Raw genomic sequence first — 21,227 nt, 5'->3', positions numbered from 1 at the left:
GTTAAAATTACATTTCCTCAAGAAAACAAGACGAGATTCACTGAAAAAAACACCATTAAATGAAGGATTGTTCACTGTCTTTTAGAAACTGGTGATGCGGTTTACTTCTGAAGAATTACCAAAACATATGCCCCTCAATGCTAACTTTGCTCTTTTAACGACTTTCTAGTCATTGCAAATTTGGCCCAATTAATTTCTTATGGTGCGAAAACAGACAGAGGCCCAGGGACCGAAAGCAATTGCGTCACACTACGGCGGTAATCCGGCAGTAAAACATCTTCATATAACCAAAAAGTAAATAATAAAGATATATATGCACATTACAATTATAAAAATTACATGAATAGCTGATAACAATCTGCATGAATAACTGGTAAACTGTTCTCCAAGAATGTTGAGTATATAGGGTAGAATATCACAACAGGCCAACCCTCATCACGGTGGACGGGTCTTATTCACTCGATATTTAATTGGTGAAACATGAATACAATTGCAACTCTAAGCATACCATTTAAAAGACTGAAGTTTCGTCAACATATTGTGATATATGAAAGCCCCATACGAACTAAAATAAGCATGTGAGCTCTTCGTAAAATATGTTTTCAAGGCAGTTTTGAAATCCAATATGGCGGCTACGTTTTGCATGGACGGTTCTCATCAGTGACGGCCACCATCTTTCCCCAGCCTTCCCAGCACTCATTTGAACAATGTTAGCGTATGTATGTAACGTTTATTGATCTTACTCAAGATTGCAGTTGTAATCAGCACAATAAAAATGATATTGTTATAATACAATAAAGTTTCATACATACTTACCTGGCAGATATATACATAGCTATCGACTCCGTCGTTTCCCGACAGAAATTCGAATTTCGCGGCACACGCTACAGGTAGGTCAGGTGATCTACCTGCCTGCCGCTGGAGGCAGGACTAGGAACTATTCCCGTTTTCTAATCAGATTCTCTCCACCTGTCTCCTGCGGGGAGGCTGGGTGGGTCATTAGTTGTATATATCTGCCAGGTAAGTATGTATGAAACTTTATTGTATTATAACAATATCATTTTCATACATTCACCTTACCTGTCAGATATATACATAGCTGATTGGACACACCCTTTTGGTGGAGGGCAAGAGACAGCTAGTTACTGACTAGACAGGTAAACAACATATGTTGTAGGTATTTATAGACCTTAGTTCCTCGTGTTTCTAGACGAAGATTGACTTCCTAGCTATTGCATAGGAGTCTGCTTCATCTCAAGAGCCTTAGCGAGATAGTGATCTGTGGCCAAGAGTTCTTGTGGATCTGTCGATGGGGTCTCTTCCACTTACTCGACAGAATCCTAACTGGCGTTTGTCAATGGGAGCACATCCGCTTATATGACAACACGCACTTATTTAAGGAGCGCAACACCGATCCCGATCACCTGTTCCTAACATGAGGGTTCGCGCTAAATTGAAAGAGAGTTATCCCCCAAACTCCTTTCAAACCTCCAATAAAAGTCATTGAGTTAAAATAAATTCAACTCCTTACTAAAGGATCCAGTGTCGGCTCCTTATCCCAGCAACGTATCCGCTGATACGTATAAAACCAAGAGAGAAGAATCTCTCGTAGGTTAACTTGACGTCCTTCGTGTAATGAGAAGCCAACCCATAATTGCATCTCCTATATGTTAACGCTAATATGTCTTCCTGACATATTGTTACGAAAGAACAAGAATTTGCAACAGCTCGCACTTTAGAGCTTTTTAGATTCTCAGCTGTTTGAAGGTATCATCAAGTCACTTATGAAATGCTCTAGAGATCACCATTGTTTCAAAGAAGACTAGGACTTTCTTTGAACTGGATCTCCTCTGGATGAAGCCTAAAGCCTGGCTTGCGCCTGGCTGGCGCGAGGAGTATCCTGTTTAGAATACTCCTGGCGCCTGACAGTCGTAAAACTATTCGAATACTCCTGGCACCTGGCAGGAGTATCGCTCTTCGAATACTGCTGGCGCCTGTTAGGAGTATAAGCTTCGGAATACTCCTGGCGCCTGGGAGGAGTAACGTGCTTGGGATCCTTCCTGGCGCCTGGCAGGCGCAAGAAAGCGCCTCGAATACTCCTAGCTTCACAGCAGGCGCCTGACGCCTGGCAGGCGCCTGGCGCCTGGCAGGCGCAAAGCGCCTCGAATACTCCTGGCTTTCAGCAGGCGCCTGGCGCCTGGTAGGCGCCTTTTCATCAGGCGCCTGGCGCCTGGCAGGCGCCTTTTCATCAGGCGCCTGGCGCCTGGCAGGCGCAAAGCGCCTCAAATACTCCTGGCTTTCAGCAGGCGCCTGGCGCCTGGCAGGCGCAAAGCGCCTCGAATGCTCCTGGCTTTTAGTAGGCGCATTATGTTCAGAATACTCCTGGCGCGTGGTAGGAGTATTAAGTTCCGAATACTCCTGGCGCCTGGGAGGAGTATAAGTTTCGTAATACTCCTGGCGCCTGGAGGAGTAACGCGCCTGGAATCCTCCTGGCGCTTGTCAGGCGCAGAGCGCCTCGAATACTCCTGGCCTTTAGTAGGCGCATTTTGTTCAGAATACTCCTGGCGTGTGGTAGGAGTATTAAGTTCCGAATACTCCTGGCGCTTGGGAGGAGTATAAGCTTCGGAATGCTCCTGGCGCCTGGTAGGAGTAAAAATTCTAGAATACTCCTGGCTCCTGGGAGGAGTATCGAGGTCCGGGTACTCTAGGCGCCTGGCAGGAGTATCTCTTCCCGAATACTCCTGACCTATGGGAGGCGCATCTAGTTCCGAATACTCCTGTGACTTGGTCGGAGTATCGCTCATGGAATGGCCTTTCGCATGGCCAGTATATTGCGCTTAGCGGGCGCTATACTCCTATCAGGAGTTTCTCTCTTCTCCAGTTGGCTCTTGTTGCTTGGATGAAGATCTTGGCCTAGAACGATCTATAGTAAAGTCAGGCTCTTTGCGCCTACTTGGCGCCTGGCTCCTAGTTGGCGCCAGACGCTTGGCAGGAGTTACTTCCTTCCTCACGTCTCGCCTGCCTAACGCATCGCTCCCCCCCAGAGATGGCCGCTTGTGCGACAACTCCCCTGTAGGGTTCGTCGCGCTCGACAGGAGATCGGTATTTGGATCTCTTCATCAGAAGTTTATCATCCTTTTTACGAGTATGATCTTTAGAAAGTACTCCTACCAAAGACGCTAATTGCTCCTGCACATTCATCACAATTTAGTCCGTTCCATCCCGTAGACAATAGGAAATCTCAAAATTCCAAGAGACAAGTCTTCCTCCGCGGAGGATCATTATTGCATACTTCCGTTGCTAACGAGTTCTCCTCCTACATGTTGACGAGTTTTCTCGTTGTCAGAAGCTTCCCTATCCTTGCCCGAAGAAGAAGGAGCTTGGACTTTTAAGAGATTCTGAGCTGAAATGGTTGATTTCTAGCTCTTGAATGCATCTCTCTGAACCTTTTGGGAAGTAGTTTTGAGCCCTTCTCGCATTCCAAAGAACTCTATCAGTAAACGTTTAAACCTTTTCTTCTTCTGTAGATGACAATGTCACTACATTACCCGGACAACGAAACCTCTATCTAACAGCGTTGATCCAGGAATAAAAGGCTTTAGTTCTCTTGCCAAACCTACTATGCTGGCCAGAACCCATTACCGAGTCGTCATAGAATTTGATTCCAGATTCTAAATCCCAAAATTTCACTTGTCCTCTTGATCGTTTAGGCCCAAGAGAACATTTGATTAGGCGCAGTTCCATTTTGTCGGACCACGGAATCTGAGGCCCAAATTAGGATCCCAATCTAAGTATAAGATCTCTTAATCTTATCGTATAGAGGTATTGTATAAGATCCCGAAGATCTTAATTCTTTACTATGTCTAATATTCTTTGTCTAGACAGAATATATCTTTTCACTGTGTTCATGATAGCATAAATTACCAAGGTGATTCTTCCCTCTGAAAGGGAAGAAAATCCTTATGTAGTTCACAGAGGTATCGGAAGAGGACAGTTTCCCCTTTCTATCTAGCACGATCTGCAGCAACTCTATGTCTTTCACATATTTAAAGGAATTATCAAGCTTACCTTGAAAATCCTCTCTTATTCATATTTACTTCTGGTCAGTCTGCACGCAGACAGACTCAGAGTGAATAGGTTTTTCAGGTCTAATATTTATAAGATTCCGATCAAATCTCTTAGAAAACCTTCCGACACATGCTGAAAGAAGAACGTGACTTCTGTGAATCCAACCTTTTTTTCCAAACAAATGATGCATTCATCTTCTTCCTTAGATGCCCATTTATTTTAATATGTGTTAAGAATATATACAACTAGGGGGAAAAAAAAAAAACTAAAGTTTATTCCCCTCTTAAAATTTTTAAAGATAGCGTATCTTGCTACCTCTCTTGTTCCGAGGAAAAAGGAAGCAATCTATAATAAGGTCGTTCATCTTCTGCCTTGCGAAGATATCTGTGAGTATTTTCCGCAGGGTCTGACAACTCATTCCAATGAATGTTAAATCGTGCTCTGCCTAATTAAAATTCTTTATTATCCTATCACATTGTGGTAACAGCATTCATCTATGAACTCTTGTAAGGATAGTAGGAGCGCTGTAATTAACCACGGTGTGTGCGTAAGGCTTAAGCGTATCGTTATCTTAAGGTGCATTTTCTACTACATTCTTTCCTCGCCGAGGCAGAGAGATATCCTTAGCAACACGAATACGATGTTATTCATGTTTGCCTAAAAAATTCCCTCAATTCGTGGTTAAGTCCATGATTTTATGGGGAATATACGGTGAAGCATTCGATCCTTTAGGAGAGAAAGATGTAACCACCCATTCACGACCGAGAACCGGATGGTACTGGATTGGCTCACAATTACAGCCGTGTCGTTCACTGCCTGGCTGCCTTCATTCTGAGTTGCCAGTTACTCCTTTCAATGAATGGAAATAATAAAATTATTCTCGAGTCTAAGTCAACTCTCAATAATGCAAATTTTTAGGCAAACAACCTTTGTTAAATACCGAGGCTGAATAGGTATTGTCGTAATAAACCTTTTAAGCGAAGTCTTTACTTGTAAAATGCTTTAAGGATATAGACAATCCCGTAGCGAACCAGACAGGCAACTATGGTATGCGTATTATGACTTGTCCTTCAGTAATCATATACAGCAAGCCTTCTACGACACTCTTTCCTTTCTGACATGCAGAGAAAGAATAGAAATCTTAATCTCTTCGTTCATTTCGTCAATAATCCCGAATGAGTATTAGTCGAAAGATATTGCAAATGACAACCGAGGATCGAAGATAATCTCTCCAGCTTTTATTATCTTGGAGATAAGTCCGTCTTTTACTCCTTTCTTATCTGGAAGAGCCTCTAATCCATGAATGAGAGCTCGTACGAATCTTGTTCAACTTCCAAACGATTGCACCTCTTCTGTAAATGGTTGGTTGCAATCTATTTTGGAAGGAGGATGATTTTAATATCCTCTTACTAATCCTGAACTAATTCTCACAATTCTGCTTTATCTTCCATTCCTCAATTTTGGGGCAAGATTGAGCAACCGAAGGAGAGCGCTTCCTTTCGAAAGGAGAAGGGCTATTCGCAGATATCGACTCTACCTGACAGGGCTACGGCAGCCTGTGCTACATCTTGAGTCCTGCCTGGAAAAAACCGAACTTGCTCTAGCCTTTATTGCAATAAGACGATCCTGACAAGGGCAACGGCCGCCTGTGCGACAACTCCCGTCCCTATCAGGAAAAGCCTTGAATGTCTTTCACCCTTCGTCTGGAGGACTCTCGGCGGTTGTTAAGCTCTTCTTGTAGGAGAAAGTGTCTGGCGCTAAGCAGGAGTATCTTGCCTAGAATACTCCTGGCGCCTGGTAGGAGTATCACGTTCCGAATACTCCTGGCGCCTGGGAGGAGTATCATGCTCGTCGGCATACTCCTGGTGCTTGGCAGGAGTATCGCGTTCCCGAATACTCCTGGCGCCTGGGAGAGTATCGTGATCCGAATACTCCTGGATCCTAGAAGACGTATCGCCCTTGGAACGTTTTCTTGTTGGAAAATTCCGAGCATCTTGACAGGCGATCCTCGCCTGGAAAGTTCTGTACGTCTAGTAATATGTCTTCCTGACATGGAAGGTTCCGCTTGTGCGGAAGGTTTGTGTGCGGAAGGTTCCGATCTCTGTATATTTGTTCTGCTAAGAATTCGACAATACTTCCATTTTCGACATAGCCCTCCCTTTCTTCTGAATGAGAAGGACTTCCATTTCCGATGAAGATCCTGGTTCATCGTGCTTCAGGCGCTTTGCGCCTCGTTTCAGGACGCTTTGCGCCTCGTTTCAAGGCGCTTTTGCGCCTCGTTTTCAGGCGCTTTGCGCCTTGTTTCACGGCGCTTTTAGGCGCATTGAGCCTCTTTACTGGAGTTTCATGTCCAAGGCGTTAGAAGCTTAAAAATTATATATATGTGTGTAATCATTACGAGATCCATATAATTCATTCAATCAACAAATATCCTTTAATATCTAATTCGATCTCTCAGAATGAGATATTTTTCATATACATGTACCGATGAGGAATTTATTGAAATAACTACTTTAAACCCCCATGGGATAGAGCCCCCCCCCCCGTCCAGCTGTACGGGGGGACGAACCCGGATAGAGCAATGCCTCTACCGCAATCTTTCTCCGTCTCTTCTGAGGTTCCGATAGCCAGAACGAGAGTATCTTGCATTTTCAGATTTAACCTACGCCGTTGAAATGTTTCTTCTCATTATTCGTTAAGACGATAATTAATAAGGGGAACACATTGAATTAGGATGCCTTTCCAATGGCTATCCCTGGCAGTCTGGGACGTTCTACAGAACCTGCCGAGGGGACGCCTGATCGGTGGGGATTCTCCATAACCTCCGTACGGCTTTCGACATTCCTTCTCCTCTGGGCCTGTGAGTCTGGAAGAGGTCTAGGCCTGGGAGCGAGACAGAGCCGATCAGACGCACCCTCTAATGCAATGGGGAACACTATATCACTTCTTACCTTATAATAGCTCGTATCTTGAGCTACATTCCTTTATCTTCAAATTGCAAATGAATTTGTAGTTTTCTGTGAAGTAAGAAGGTGATGAGGAAACAACACTACTAGTACTGTTAATATTCTAACTGCTTGTACAGAACGAGGGCTATTAAAGCTCCTAAAGAAAGCATATCTAGTTCTATGTTTTCTGACTTCCTCAAATCGAAGTTACCTTATTTTCCTCAATCAAATTCTAACATTTATTACACTTCATCAATGAATAAATATTTATATTCCCTTTCTTGCAAACTATGTAATTGTCTACCGAACACTTCGGTAGTTACATATATTCTTTGCTTCGAAAACTTCGAAGTTAATTCATTAAAAGTTATTAAAAGTTATTAAAAAGTTATTAAAAACGTATGCCAAACCAGCGATCCAGTACTTCCCTGTAAAAAGAAAGTCGGCCCAGAAGATCGATGGCGATGAAACACGAAAATCCATCAGAGGGGAAAGCAAACATAATGTTTACCTTGCCAGCGACAGAGAGAATCTGATTAGAAAACGGGAATAGTTCCTAGTCCTGCCTCCCAGCGGCAGGCAGGTAGATCACCTGACCTACCTGTAGCGTGTGCCGCGAAATTCGAATTTCTGTCGGAACGACGGAGTCGATAGCTATGTATATATCTGACAGGTAGGTGAATGTATGAAACAACATTTTGTAGCCTATATTAGTGAAAGTATGAAACATGTTATTCCCGGGGTTATGGTTTGAACTGAAATTCATTCTTACCTTGTAATCGGCGGTTTTTTATCCTTACTGCCATCACAACTGAAACTCCACAGTGCTTATTTGATTGTTATTATACACATTTTGGTCTCAGTTCACTCCACATTGCACTTTAAACCCGTTGCTGTTCCTGGTTTCTCTAAGCGCGCGCGCCATAAACACAATTACGAACAGCAGACGACGAAACCGCAAATCCAAAGTTTTATTCCTAAACTGTTTAACTTTAACTCGTTATTTAGTTTAAATTTACTTTGTTATTTAAAAATGACAATTTGTCGAAAATTGCATTTTTCCTAACTATACATCCTGAGGGTCCTTTAACAATAGGAAGGTAACTAGCGGCAGCTGGGACGGTCGTAAGCTTCGAACAAGGGGAGAACGGTAGTTAACTGCTTGTCCGATCGTAGCGCGCGGGCGGTGAAGAATCACTTTTGGCTTTAGGCCCATGCAAAAGTTGCAGAGTGAGGGGTGGTATGAGGTGGGACTATATGTAAAGGACCTCAGGTTTGTATAGTTAGGAAAAATGCAATTTTCGACAAATTGTCATTTGTTTCCGATACGTAATACAAAACCCTCGGTCCTTTAACAATAGGAAGACTCACTTCTTGGTGGGTGGAATCTGAGTCTTTTTGGTGAACAGACTGGTGTTCGTCCAACCTTGGAATGCCTCCCTGGTCGTAAGAGCAAGGGAGGGATCCAAACCTCTGTCCGATTGATCGGGGTGTGCACCGCAGGATCAATGGTCAGACCTCTGAGCCAAGTACTAAGAGAGAGGCAAGCGTATCTCTTCGTACCAGCATTGCAAGAACTTGTTCCTGTACAGGAGCCAACATAAAGTTATGGGTTTGTCTCAAGTAGGCATCCACTCCTTCCCCCTTGTTGGAGGGAGTGGAGGATATTTGCTTCTATCCCTAACTAAAGGGATAGATTGGGGCTCGGTTGAGTAGCTTACCTGCATCGGATTCCTTCCAGCATGGTGACGACCGTGACCCTCTGCCCACAGGTAGAGAGAGAGAAAGATGGAGAAGAGAAGCCAGTCGCACTCTCATTCAACCATTCATTCCACAGTCACACCAGGAATCGATGCTGTTCTGCCTGCTCGGGTGCTGGGTAAGCTTACACAACGTGTTGAGCAGCCACCACAGGTAACCCAAGGAAAAAGTATCCAAGGACTTGTGGGCAATATCCCGAAGGTAGAAGGACGTGAAGGTAGTCTGGTTGGCCCAGACACCTGCCTTCAGGACCTGCGCCACGGAGAAGTTCTTGCGGAACGCCAAAGAGGGTCCAATACCTCTGACTTCGTGGGCTCTCGGTCGGAGCGTACGGATGTCGTCACTACCATCAGCCTCGTACGCTCTCCTGATCACCTCACGCAGCCAGAAAGAAAGCGTGTTCTTGGATACTTCTTTCTTGGTAACCCCAGTGCTAACGAAGAGGCGTCGACCACTCAGGTCCTGAGGTGTCGAGTATTCTTCAGATAGCGCCGTAGCGCCCTCACAGGACAAAGCAGCATCTCATCCGTATCGTTGTCGGTGAAATCCATTAGGGAGGGGATTGTGAAAGACTCGAACCTGTCGTCAGGGATCGACGGATTCTGAGTCTTAGCTACGAAATTCGGGACGAAATCGAGCGTCACAGATCCCCAGCCCCTGGAATGTTTAACATTGAAGGACAGACCATGAAGTTCCCCTACTCTCTTCGCCGATGCCAGGGCCAGCAAGAAGAGGGTCTTGAGGGTCAGATCCCTGTCTGACGACTCTCGGAGTGGCTCGAATGGTCTTCGAGTCAAACTCCTAAGGACGAGAGTCACATCCCACTCAGGGGCCTGAGCTCCCTTGGGTGGGCAAGACCTTTCGAAGCTCCTCATTAGCAAGGAGATCTCGAACGAGTTCGAGATGTCCAGTCCCCTCAGTTTTAGGACGAGTGCCAGTGCAGCTCTATATCCTTTAACTGTGGGTACTGAGAGGAGCTTCTCTCGGCGAAGAAACACGAGGAAATCCGCTACCTGCTGAAGAGTGGCTCTGAGAGGAGATAGACCCCGTCTACGACAAACCAACCACAGAAGACGGCCCACTTCCCCTGGTACACAGCTGCAGAGGACTGTCTGACGTGTCCAGCCATCTCTGTTGCTGCGCTGCGAGAAAAGCCTCTCGTTCGCAAGAGATGGTGGATAACAGCCAGCCGTGAAGTTGTAGGGACTGGACTGCTCGGTGGTACCGCTCTACGTGTGGCTGGGCTAGAAGGTTGTGCCAGTGGGGCATCTCTCTCGGTTCTTCTGCAAGAAGAGCCAGCAGGTCCGGATACCAAACGGCTTGAGGTCGTTTGGGAGCCACCAGGATCATCCTGAGATTGGGAGTGACCAGCGCTCGGCTGATCACTTTCCGAATCAGACAAAAGGGAGGAAAGGCGTAGACGAAGAGGTTGTCCCAGGGGTGTTGAAGAGCGTCCTCTGCAGCTGCCCATGGGTCCGGCACGGCTGAGCAAAAAACTTGAAGTTTTTTGTTGTGCCGGGTGGCGAACAGGTCTATGACCGGACGCCCCCACAGGTTGAAGAGCCTTTCCGCCACTTCTGGGTGTAGGGACCACTCGGTCCCTATTACCTGATCCCGACGGCTGAGCTTGTCCGCTACTACATTCCTCTTGCCTGGACTGTAGCGTGCTGACAGCTCTATCGAGTGAGCCGTGGCCCACTCGTGCACCTGCACAGTCAACTGGTGTAGCGGGAGAGACACTAGGCCCCCCTGCTTGTTGACGTATGCCACTACTGTGGTGTTGTCGCACATCAACACCACCGAGTGTCCCATCAAGCGGTCTTGGAACTCTTGGAGAGCGTAAAACGCTGCCTTGAGTTCCAGGACATTGATGTGAAGGTGCTTGTCGTGATGGTCCCACACACCTGCAGCCAGCAACTCCTCCAGGTGTGCGCCCCATCCTCGGTCGATGCGTCTGAGAACAGCAGCATCTCCGGGGGGGGAGTGCGTAGGGGCACTCCTCTTAAGAGGTTCCTGTCGTCGAGCCACCAGGCTAGGTCCTGCCTCACCTTCTCCGTGATGGACACGGGGAAGTAAGGTGGATCCTTTACCTGTGACCAACTCTCCCTTAGTCTCCACTGGAGAGACCGCAGGTGAAGACGTCCGTGAGGAACTAACTTCTCGAGTGACGACAGGTGGCCGATCACGACTTGCCATTGCTGAGCTGCCTGTTCCTGCCGAGACAGGAACCGGCCGGCTGCCTCCCTGAATTTGCTGATCCTCAAGTCTGCGGGGCGGACTTGAGCTGCTACGTATCGATCAGCATTAAAAAACCCTGGTACTACCCAGGTACTTCATCTTCGCTTGGGTTCGAGATCGGACTTCTCGTAGTTTATCACGATCCCCAGATCGCGACAAAACTTTAGAAGTCGATCCCTGTCCTGCAGCAACTGCGAGCGGGAGCTCGCCAGGACCAGCCAATCGTCGAGATACCTCAGAAGACGTATCCCGTGCGAATGGGCCCAAGCAGACACCAGCGTGAACACTCTCGTGAACACCTGTGGGGCGGTTGAGAGACCGAAGCAAAGTGCCCTGAATTGGTACACCATCCCGTCGAAGATGAAGCGGAGGTACTTTCTGGAGGACTGATGGATGGGTATTTGAAAATACGCATCCTTCAGGTCCACCGAAAGCATGAAGTCGTTCTCCCTGATGGAGTCCAGCACGGAACGTGCCGTCTCCATCTTGAACCGAGTCTGGCGAACAAATCGGTTCAGGGGAGAGAGATCTATCACCGGGCGCCAGCCCCCCGATGCCTTTTCCACTAAGAAAAGGCGGCTGTAAAAGCCCGGTGACCGATCTACTACGACTTCTACAGCTCGTTTGGTCAGCATGGTCTTGATCTCCTGCCGAAGAGCGTCGTCCTTTGAGGATCCCAGCACATAAGTCTGAAGATGGACCGGGTTGGAGGTGAGGGGTGGTCGAGATTCGAAGGGTAGTAGATATCCCTCCCGAAGGACGTCTACTATCCAGTCTCGGCACCGTAGCGCTGCCAAGTTGCCCAATGGCTCGCTAGGCACCCCCCCACTTCCGGCAGCTGGTGAGGGGGAACGCCGTCCCTAGCGTTTCCCACCTCGCTTCGACTTCTTCCCAGCACCTCCTCGGGGAAAGGAGGGCTGGGAGGAGGGCTGGTTACGGCCTCCTTTACCAGAAGTTGAAGCAGGAAGAGTATTTCCTCGGGGCTTCGATGGAGCAGCCGTCTTAGCAGCCGAGGAAGCGCTAGCTAAACTCTTAGGCTTAGCCGCAGTTGTACGAGGTTGCCCAGAAACCTTCGTAACTGCCTGGTGAACCAGACGGTCACTGTCATCAGTGCGCCGTCTTTCCACCGCAGCGTCCACCATCTCTCCGGGAAAGAGAGCGGAGGAACTCTTCATTGGTCCGTTACTTGAGTCCCCCCCCCCAATTTTTTTTTTATTTACCGCCTCAACACGCCCGGCCCCCTTGGCTACTCGTGTAAGGACAGCGTCCCTACGACGGAGAACCAAGTTGGCCCACAGGTTTGCCGTCTGATGGGCGAGGTAGGAGATGGCCCTACCTCCAGACTGGCACAGTCTCCTGAAGTCGGGGTCTTCTTCGAGGGCAGCACCCCCGGAGTCGGCCGCGACCTTGGATACTGTGAGGGATCACAGATCCAACCAAGAGACTGCCTGGAAAGCCGCCATAGCGTAGCTTCCAGCCCAGTGCCTCCTGCTGCGAGAACCACAAGTTCTCCGACAGGAGCTGCTGCAGGGACACACCTGGAGTTAGCCTAGCTAAAGCTTTCCGGGTTAAACCGTGTTTGGGCGGTATTGGATCCACTGATGGCACGTAGAACTTCCGCTGTCGCTGCAGAGGAGGAGGAAGTAGCTTGGAAGACCGTCCTGACTTAAGTGAGTCCTCTCGTCCTGAGACGAAATTCTCCACCTGGTCAAGGACTGAGTCTGCAAGCTCCGATCGCGGCAGTCCCACCGTCATTTTGGGTTCCCTCTTCGGGCCCCAAAATGACTCGAGCCGGGACGTGGGCTCAGATGGTGGTAGCGGCGATCCTTCCCCCAGGTCGTTGTGCTGACGAATCAGCGCAATAACCTGGGCAAAGTTCCTCTGGATCTCGGGAGTCACAGCGTCCTGAGGAGTAGGACCGTCCTGTCCCTCCAACAGGAGCAGCTCTCGAGACCCTCCTCCTTCAGAAGGAGGAAGGAACAGCAACAGACCCCTGACGGTCGCCTCCAGCCACTTGCGCGTACGACCTGGCTGGTCCTAAGACCATGCCTGGTGCGTGCGGCATCGTGACGGGATCGTGAGCGGCGCACCTCTCACGATCACTCCTAGATACCTCGCTCTTCCCGGTGTAGCCCGAGGAAGTTGAAGGTATAGGAGAGACAGACCTGACGCTCCCCCCCCGCTCGCTGGCAGGACCAGCGTACGTGGGGGGCTGCAGCCGATCACCAACCCGCGGTGGGGATCTATCTGCAGGCCTGGCCGTGCCGCTCACCTGTGGCGAGCGGCTCGACTGAGTACGTCGACCGATCCCGTGCGTCAGACGAGCTGCTGCTGGCCACCGTCTCCGTCCGGTCCCTGTGGGAGCGACGGTCAGGTGATCTGCAGAGCTCGCTTTCGCGGTGAGACCGGTGAGCGTCCTCACGGCACGTCAAACCGCTGGTACCAGCCGAAGCTGGTGCCGTTGGTCGAGGGGACCTCTTCCCAGCCTCAACCCGTGGCCGGTCAGAGACCGTCACGTCAGCCCGAGGTACCGGCTGGTCGCTACGAGAGCGGCCGCTGGCCTGGCGAGAGTCACTTGCGCGATTCTCGACAGTCTTCTGCTCCGTGCCTCGGTCATGACGGTGAGCGAGCTCAGGCGTCTTGACTTTAGCTGCACAACGGTCGCCCGAGAAAGGAGACCGTACACTCGGACCTTCTCGCGAACGAGAAGTCGAGCCGGTACCTGGCTTAGCAGCAGTGCTACCAAGACCAGGCGCGGATGTACCAGCAGTAGCCAGCACATCCTTGGTCCCCGTCTTCTTCTTCTTCTCAGAAGAAGAGACGGACCCTGTTCCCGAGGGAACAGGAGGACCAGCAGAAGCACCCCCCGTCACGCCAGAGCGAGACGGGCCCGTTCGAAGGTCCCGCACGAGCCTTCTTAGGGGGGGAGGAGGCAGCCTTCTTCTTCTTCGCTTGGAAGCCTTAGAAGTCGAAGGGGGAGAGGCGGCAACAGACGACGAAGAAGACGATGAAGACGACGACGACACCTTCCTCTTCTTCTTCTTCTTCTTCTTCGTCAGCTCTCTCAGGACGGACGTCAGGTCTTCCATCCACGGAAAAGTCGGGCCAATTGCCAAAGCAACACGCCCCGACTGATCCTGTCCGGAAGGACCTGAGACCGGTGCGCAGCACCTCCATGACGAGACGCGACGTGGGGCAGGGGCAAGGCACGGCAGGAGCGGCAGGGACATCAACACAGGACCAGCACCATCAGGACCAGCACCATCAGGACCAGCACCAGCAGGACCAGCAGCAGCAGGACCAGCAGCAGCAGGAACCAGCACCAGAGGCCAGGCAGCAGCAGGACCAGCACCAGCAGGACCAGCACCAGCAGGACCAGCACCAGCAGGACCAGCACCAGCAGACCAGCTCCAGCAGGCCAGCTCCAGCAGCAACATCGGCATGAGCGTCCCCACTGCGCGCTTCGTAGGAGCGGCGCAAGCGGCTGGGCCAGCAACATTAGCTGCAGGTACGGGCAGGTTACGGCAGCATAGTCCGGCGTCACAGGCATCTCCGATACAGCCAAACTCATCATTGGGACGGGCGGCAGATCCAGGGGCGAACTTTTTGGGACAGCGAAAGTCGGGAGTCGGCAGCACATAAAATCCAGGTGGCGGCGGCACGTCCCCTCTTAGGTACGGCAGCAGTCGGCTTCTGGATTGATGCCGTGGGTGTCACCGACGCAATGTGTTGCGTATACACTACATGAGGAGGGGCGGCGTACGCTGGTGTGGACATTGTGTTTGTCGTTGTTGTGACTACACCATGAGTTACAACTGCCGACCCCGCCAGACGCTGAATCAAGCCCTGGATACTAGGGGCGGCCCTGCAGTCCCAACGACGCCCACACCTGTCCAAGGTCGTCACTCACAGAAGGCACACCTGAGGGAGGAACAGTCGGGTCAGTTAGAGGGCACCCCTCGCGCCCGGGGGAGGACGAACCCCACCCAGAGCGGACGGAAGACCCCGAGTACAATTGAACATCCGGGTATCGGGCGCCCTCCTCCACACTCGACGGATCGAGTGAGGAGAAGGACTCCGAAACCCTCCCCGCAGGGGAAGGCGCAAATCGTGGGGGCTGAGCTGGAGGCAGGAAGGATGACGAGGTATCTGTCACCAAAGGAGTCGCTGGAGAGCTTTCCGACGACTCCTTGGTCGGTCTACGCCTCTTCCTACCCTCGTACAGCACCCACTGCGCCTCGGACCAATTCACACACACATTACAAGGTTCGGCTCGGGAGCATTCTCGCCCCCGACACCGATAACACAATTCATGTGGATCAATGTCTGGATAAGAGCGAAATCCGCCGCATTTACGCCCCTCCAGCCCGGGACACACTCTACGGGCAGCTGGTGGGCGCGGCGAAAGCTCTTCTTGATCCATAATTAAATTCACTTTCAATGAAAAATGAAAAAAGAGTACTTACAATTTCAATCAAGACCACAAACAAACCAGTCAGAAGAAATTGTAAACATCCAAAGCACACGACGAAAATAGCGGGCAGAGCGATGACGAACACGTCCTGTCACACCACGGCCGAAAGCAAAAGTGATTCTTCACCGCCCGGGCGCGCGCACAATCGGACAAGCAGTTAACTACCGTTCTCCCCTTGTTCGAAGCTTACGACCGTCCCAGCTGCCGCTAGTTACCTTCCTATTGTTAAAGGACCGAGGGTTTGTATTACGTATCGGAACAAATTTTGATTTAATTCATGTATATTATCCCTTTTTTGCAACCAAATTACCCCGAAAAATTACAGATATTTCTAAAGTAGATAAAATCAAATGTTTCTAACGTTTTCGTACATCTGGCTGCCGAAAACCATAGAGGAACAAATACGGAAAAGTGCAGAGGAACGACTAAGTTTTTTTTTTTTTTTTTGCTTTTTTGTTTTTGCTAGCACTTTTCATTGATTACAGTCTTTATTAGGTTATTTGATTTCTTTAATACTCGTATGCCAGAAATAAATGTAACCTTTAATGTTTGCATGCTTTAATGTTTGCATGCTAAGAATGGCAAAATCATCGTTGCCACATTAGTGGAGGCTTCACACATACGCCGTTCCATTATTATAAACTGTTTCCATGAATTCTAGTTGTCATAGTAATGCAATAATGATAAAATTGCTTTAATATTTATGTATATATACTTCCAATACATAGCCTAATTTCACCAATTTCAACGTTTTGTGTGTAGTCTTATACCCAGTTTGGAGGGTCAACACATACCGAATGGCAACAGAGAGAGAGAGAGAGGAGAGAGAGACGAGAGAGAGATAGAGAGAGAGAAGAGAGAGAGAGAGAGAGAGAAAGGAAGGCGAGGAACGAAGAAGAAAAGGATGGCGGTGGAGGGGGGGGGGGGGGTGGGGTGGGGAGAGGGTAGGTGGAGCTTTATACACGTGTTCGTATCCATTTCTGCATAATGGAGTTTTTGTCTCTTGGTACAAGGACAAGTGTCGTTATTCTTTACGATTAGTGATTCACGATACCCTTATAAATTACGGCACTGGGTGTAATGCACTATAGCAAAATCTCGTTCTGTTACGAGTGTTCGTTACAGAAATAGGTATTGCCCAAAAACGTGCTTGCACTGTCTCTGAAACCCATAGTTGACATGCTGCTTAGTTGTCAATCAAGTTTTTATAACCAAGTATTTTTTACAAGCTAGCTATTGAATAAATTTGTATTTTTCTCAGTCAAAACATATGCCCCTCAATGCTAACTTTCCTCTTTTAACGACTTTCTGGTCATTGCAAATTCGGCCCCATAATTTCTTATGGTGCGAAAACAGACAGAGGCCCATGGACCGAAAACGATTGCGTCACACTACGGCGATAATCCAGCAGTAAAACATCTTCATATATCCAAAAAGTAAATAATAAAGATATATATGCGCATTACGATTATAACAATTACATGTATAGCTGATAACAATCTGCATGAATAACTGGTAAACTGTTCTGCAATGACAGTTGAGTATAGCAATTATTTACAATAGGTACGAAAGTCAAGATGTTGTGACGTCATAATACAGAACTTAAAAGAACGTTCTAATTCAGAAAAATAATTACTTAAATTTGAGTCAGAGTCGAGTTACTTTCTCAATAACGAATATTTTCAAATTAATCATCATAAATATGTAAAATATTGATGTTTTACTACTTATTTAAAAATTAGCTAAGAGCACGCTTCTCGTCATCTTCTACCAAAACAGCTGTTTACTCCTGGCTTGTTGTTGGTGAGAAATCGTGTTTCATTTGTTGTGATAAAAGTGCTCCAGCGTCTGTGGGTACAAGTGGTGTACGGATTTATCACAGGAAATGGAAAGTTTGTTGACACAAGCGACTCCGTAAACATCGAGATGGCGTCAATCTTCTAAACATTTTTAGTTGTAAGTAAAAATTTCTAAAGCGTTTTGGTGAGATTTCCACTGCCGTGGGCGCCATTTTCAGTACCCTCTGTTTAAATCTTAAAATTTGGCCTTAATTTCTAACTTTGGAGAAAATACTTACTTCGAAAGGAGAGTAGAGGTCTTTAGCTCCGTTTCTCACCAACAACGAGTCGCGACTGATGCCCATCTCCGGTGTCAGGACGCGTTATAATGTACTTTTTCGGAGGGTGGCAAGCGTTCGATTGTAGGTGGCCTGTTTGGCCTGCTGTGATGTTTTACCCTAGCAATTCATTTACAATAGGTATGAAAGTCAAGATGTTGTGACATCATAATACAGGACTTAAAAGAACGTTCTAATTCAGAAAAATAATTACTTAAATTTGAGTCAGAGTCGAGTTACTTTTTCAATAACGAATATTTTCAAATTAATCATCATAAATATGTAAAATATTGATGTTTTACTATTTATTTAAATAATTATCTTAGTGCACGCTTCGTCGTCGTCTTCTACTAAAACAGTAGTTTCCTTAAAAACGTTGTGGTTAGGGACCGTGTTCAGTTTGTTGTGATAAAAGTGCTCCAGCGTCGTGGCCCCAGCGTCTGTGGGTACAAGTGATGTGCGGATTTATCACAGGAAATGGGAAGTTTGTTGACACAAGCGACTCCGTACACATCGAGATGGCGTCAATCTTCTAAAATATTGAAGCGTAAGTAAAAATTTTGAAAGCGTTTTAGCGAGATTTGCACTGCTTTGGACATCATTTTCACTACCCTCTGTTTAATGCTTTAAATTTGGCCTTAGGCTAATTTCTAACTTTGGAGAAAATACTTACTTCGAAAGGAGAGTAGAGGTCTTTAGCTCCGTCTCTCACCAACAAGAAGTCGCGGCTGATGCCCATCTCCAGTGTCAGGACACGTTATAAGTACTTTTTCGGAGGGTGGCATGCTGTGATCGTCGTTGAGTTGATCCAGGCCATGCGGTTGTTTACCCTAAGTACTTTTTCGGAGGGTGGCATGCCGCGATCGTCGGGGAGTTGAGACAGGCCATGCGGTTGTTTACCCTATACACTAAACCTTTAAGTTTCTTTCGTTATTTCCTCCACGACGCAGGTGGCCTAGGTACCAGCCCCAGAACAGACCTCCCCCTTCTCAGACCATGGGGTAAGTGTACCTAGGCTATATAGCTAGGTAGGTAATGCACATGCCGACACGAAAAGCACTGTTATAACTTACCATGGATCAAACTCATGGATGATGCTCTCGAAACGTATAACAGCGAAGAGTCTTGAAAGAAAACCGGCCATCCATGCCAGGAGAAGCACCGTGAACACCAGGAGACTTTTGACTCCAACTGGACTCGACATTGCATGATTAGCCTTTGCTTGTGTCCGCCCCATGGTTGTGCAGTGGAACTACCTAACTGACTCTTGGACTACCATGCAGACGTGAATTCTCCGATGACCCGGGATAGGCGCTCGATTAAGCTATGTCATAACACTAAAGATGTAAATAAATATGAGGATCTGTTTGAAATTTGGCGGAAGGGAAACTTAAAAGGGTGAATGCAATGTCATCTCTCCTTTCCTAATCGGACACTTGTGCAGCATCAGATGTAAACAAACTCCCGGTTGACGTCTAACGCCGGTCTCCCAAATACCACGTCACACTATGCACAACACACGGACCATCTCAGGTAGATGGCGTACTCGACAGGGAACGCGTCCCAGGTGACGTCACTAATGGCTACAGTGGGTTTGTCCCTCATTTAAAGTTACCTTGCCTTTTTTCAAATGCAAGGTAGCTTAGCGAGTAAATAGAAACCATGATTAAAGGACAAAATATCTGATAGACACTAAATCAATAAGATACACCGGAATACTAAAGCTTAAAGGGTTTTTTAAAAATCAATGTAATGAGACTTCTTTTGATAATACAGACAAACGGAAAATTTAGTCCCAACTTCCAAGAACCGTATCGTTAGATTAAGCCAGCTTTGTACTGGCACGGGCTCTTGCTTCTTAGCAGCCCGTAATGTGTTCCAAGAAGGAATTCATGTTAATCATCCTGAGATCATTCATAACACCTTATGCTGGATACTTAATTGTCGCTACAAGTATACTGCATGAGCATTGGAGTATCTTGGATGAAAACTGGGAAACTGAAACTAGAACATGATTCTAGCCATGTGAATACAATCTAAACATCTGTAGCTAAAGTTAAGCTTATTCTTTGTCAATGCCGTCGAGTAAATGACGAAATGAAAGAATATTGCTCATTTATTCTGTCCAGCTAACCCTTTCACTTTCAAGTCAACTTGTGTTTATCTTCCTTCTCTGATAGGACTGTCTCAGTGTTCTGACATGAAGTTCATCTTCCATTGTATGCCATGTTCATGAAATGTTACAAGTGGGCTGACAACCATTAACAGTATCTAATCAGATCCTTATACATTAATTTTTCATTCAATTCCTAAAATGTCTTTTACTGTTTGTAAAAGTGATTCTCATCATTCTCTTTGCACTACGTAGCCATAAATCTTTAAGTTTGTGTTATTCTGATGCAACTCTTGTGCGACGTAACCATTCTTTTGCACAATGTATGCAAACAATTATATTCCACTGATATAACTATATGTTCAATGGTAAATGACCTAATGGAAATGATGGATACAGATAAGTGCGGTATTTTGGTGCTCTTGGATCTTAGCGCTGCCTTCGACACAATTGTATATAACATGACTTACTCTTAGATGATTTCCAGTCCATCAGAGTTGTGGATGATCCCTTGAGCTTTTTAAGGGATATTTGACTTTATTCAAGAACCTCGAAGAAGACCCGATATGAATGAAGATGAAGACTACAGTCCTCTATGAGACGACCAGAGAGAGAGAGAGAGAGAGAGAGAGAGAGAGAGAGAGAGAGAGAGAGAGAGAGAGAGAGAATACGGACGCAAACGTATGATTACACACCACCATTCACAATTGCGAATCAAAATTACCCAACGGCTGACCGCTTTTCATGCCCCATCGCCAAAAGCTGGTCAGAGCCATAATATATATACTACATAATCTTGGAGCAGAATATAAATTATATGCCGATGATGCGCAATTCTATTTCATCGTACAAATAAAAAATTAAATAAATTTCTATCAAAGGATGACTTTGAAACAGTTGAAACTGAATGAAAATAAAACTGAGCTTATGATAGTCGGCAAGGAAAGTAACTTAAGAGGTCTGGGTGTTAATCAAGTGTGTATAAATGAAAATTGGGACCAGACAACTAATAGGGTCCGTGAACTCGCGGTGTACCTACTTGGACTGTGGCCTGTCACTGTCTACAAATTAATAATATAGTAAAAGTTGCTGGATATCATCTTAAGAATATAGCCTATGTGAAGAAATATCATGATGAGAGTTCTGTTAAAAATTGTTGTGAGTTTGCAACAGTTGGTATTACTGTAATCTGCGACATGCGTTTTTTTTTTTTTTTTTTTTTTATCTATTAGTCCTGAATAAATCCTCACCTTAGAAAAATGTTTTTCATCGGTCCCTCAATCCTTGGAAACTTAGTATCTAATTAGTCAATTAGCCCCATACTATCACAAGAATCTTGTCATCAGCTGTTATAAACCGTATAGATTTATTGTAACTCGGTGTACTGTAAGTTACCCAACGTACAGCTCAAGAAATTACGGAAAATTTTGAATAGAGCTGCAAAACTAATAAAAGGTGTTGCTCCACGGGACAGGATTACCCGTCTTAATTAATCTATTTGCATTGGCT

At 47.0% G+C, this 21,227-nt stretch overlaps 1 protein-coding gene across 2 annotated transcripts in view; it reads right to left on the bottom strand.

The window, feature by feature from the left end:
• Positions 1–19,109, bottom strand: part of LOC135198170 (dolichyl-diphosphooligosaccharide--protein glycosyltransferase subunit STT3B-like) — a 132,264-nt gene extending 113,155 nt beyond the window's left edge. For both annotated transcript variants that reach the window (XM_064225689.1, XM_064225690.1), the window contains exon 1: positions 18,679–19,109. In XM_064225689.1, the coding sequence (XP_064081759.1) occupies positions 18,679–18,842 (164 nt within the window). In that variant the 5' untranslated portion in view covers positions 18,843–19,109. The remainder of the gene's footprint in view (positions 1–18,678) is intronic.
• Positions 19,110–21,227: the final 2,118 nt, after the last annotated feature.

The sequence above is a fragment of the Macrobrachium nipponense genome, chromosome 21, assembly GCF_015104395.2.
Source record: "Macrobrachium nipponense isolate FS-2020 chromosome 21, ASM1510439v2, whole genome shotgun sequence".
NCBI classification, from domain to species: Eukaryota; Metazoa; Arthropoda; class Malacostraca; order Decapoda; family Palaemonidae; genus Macrobrachium; species Macrobrachium nipponense.
This window is presented reverse-complemented; position numbering and strand designations above follow the sequence as displayed.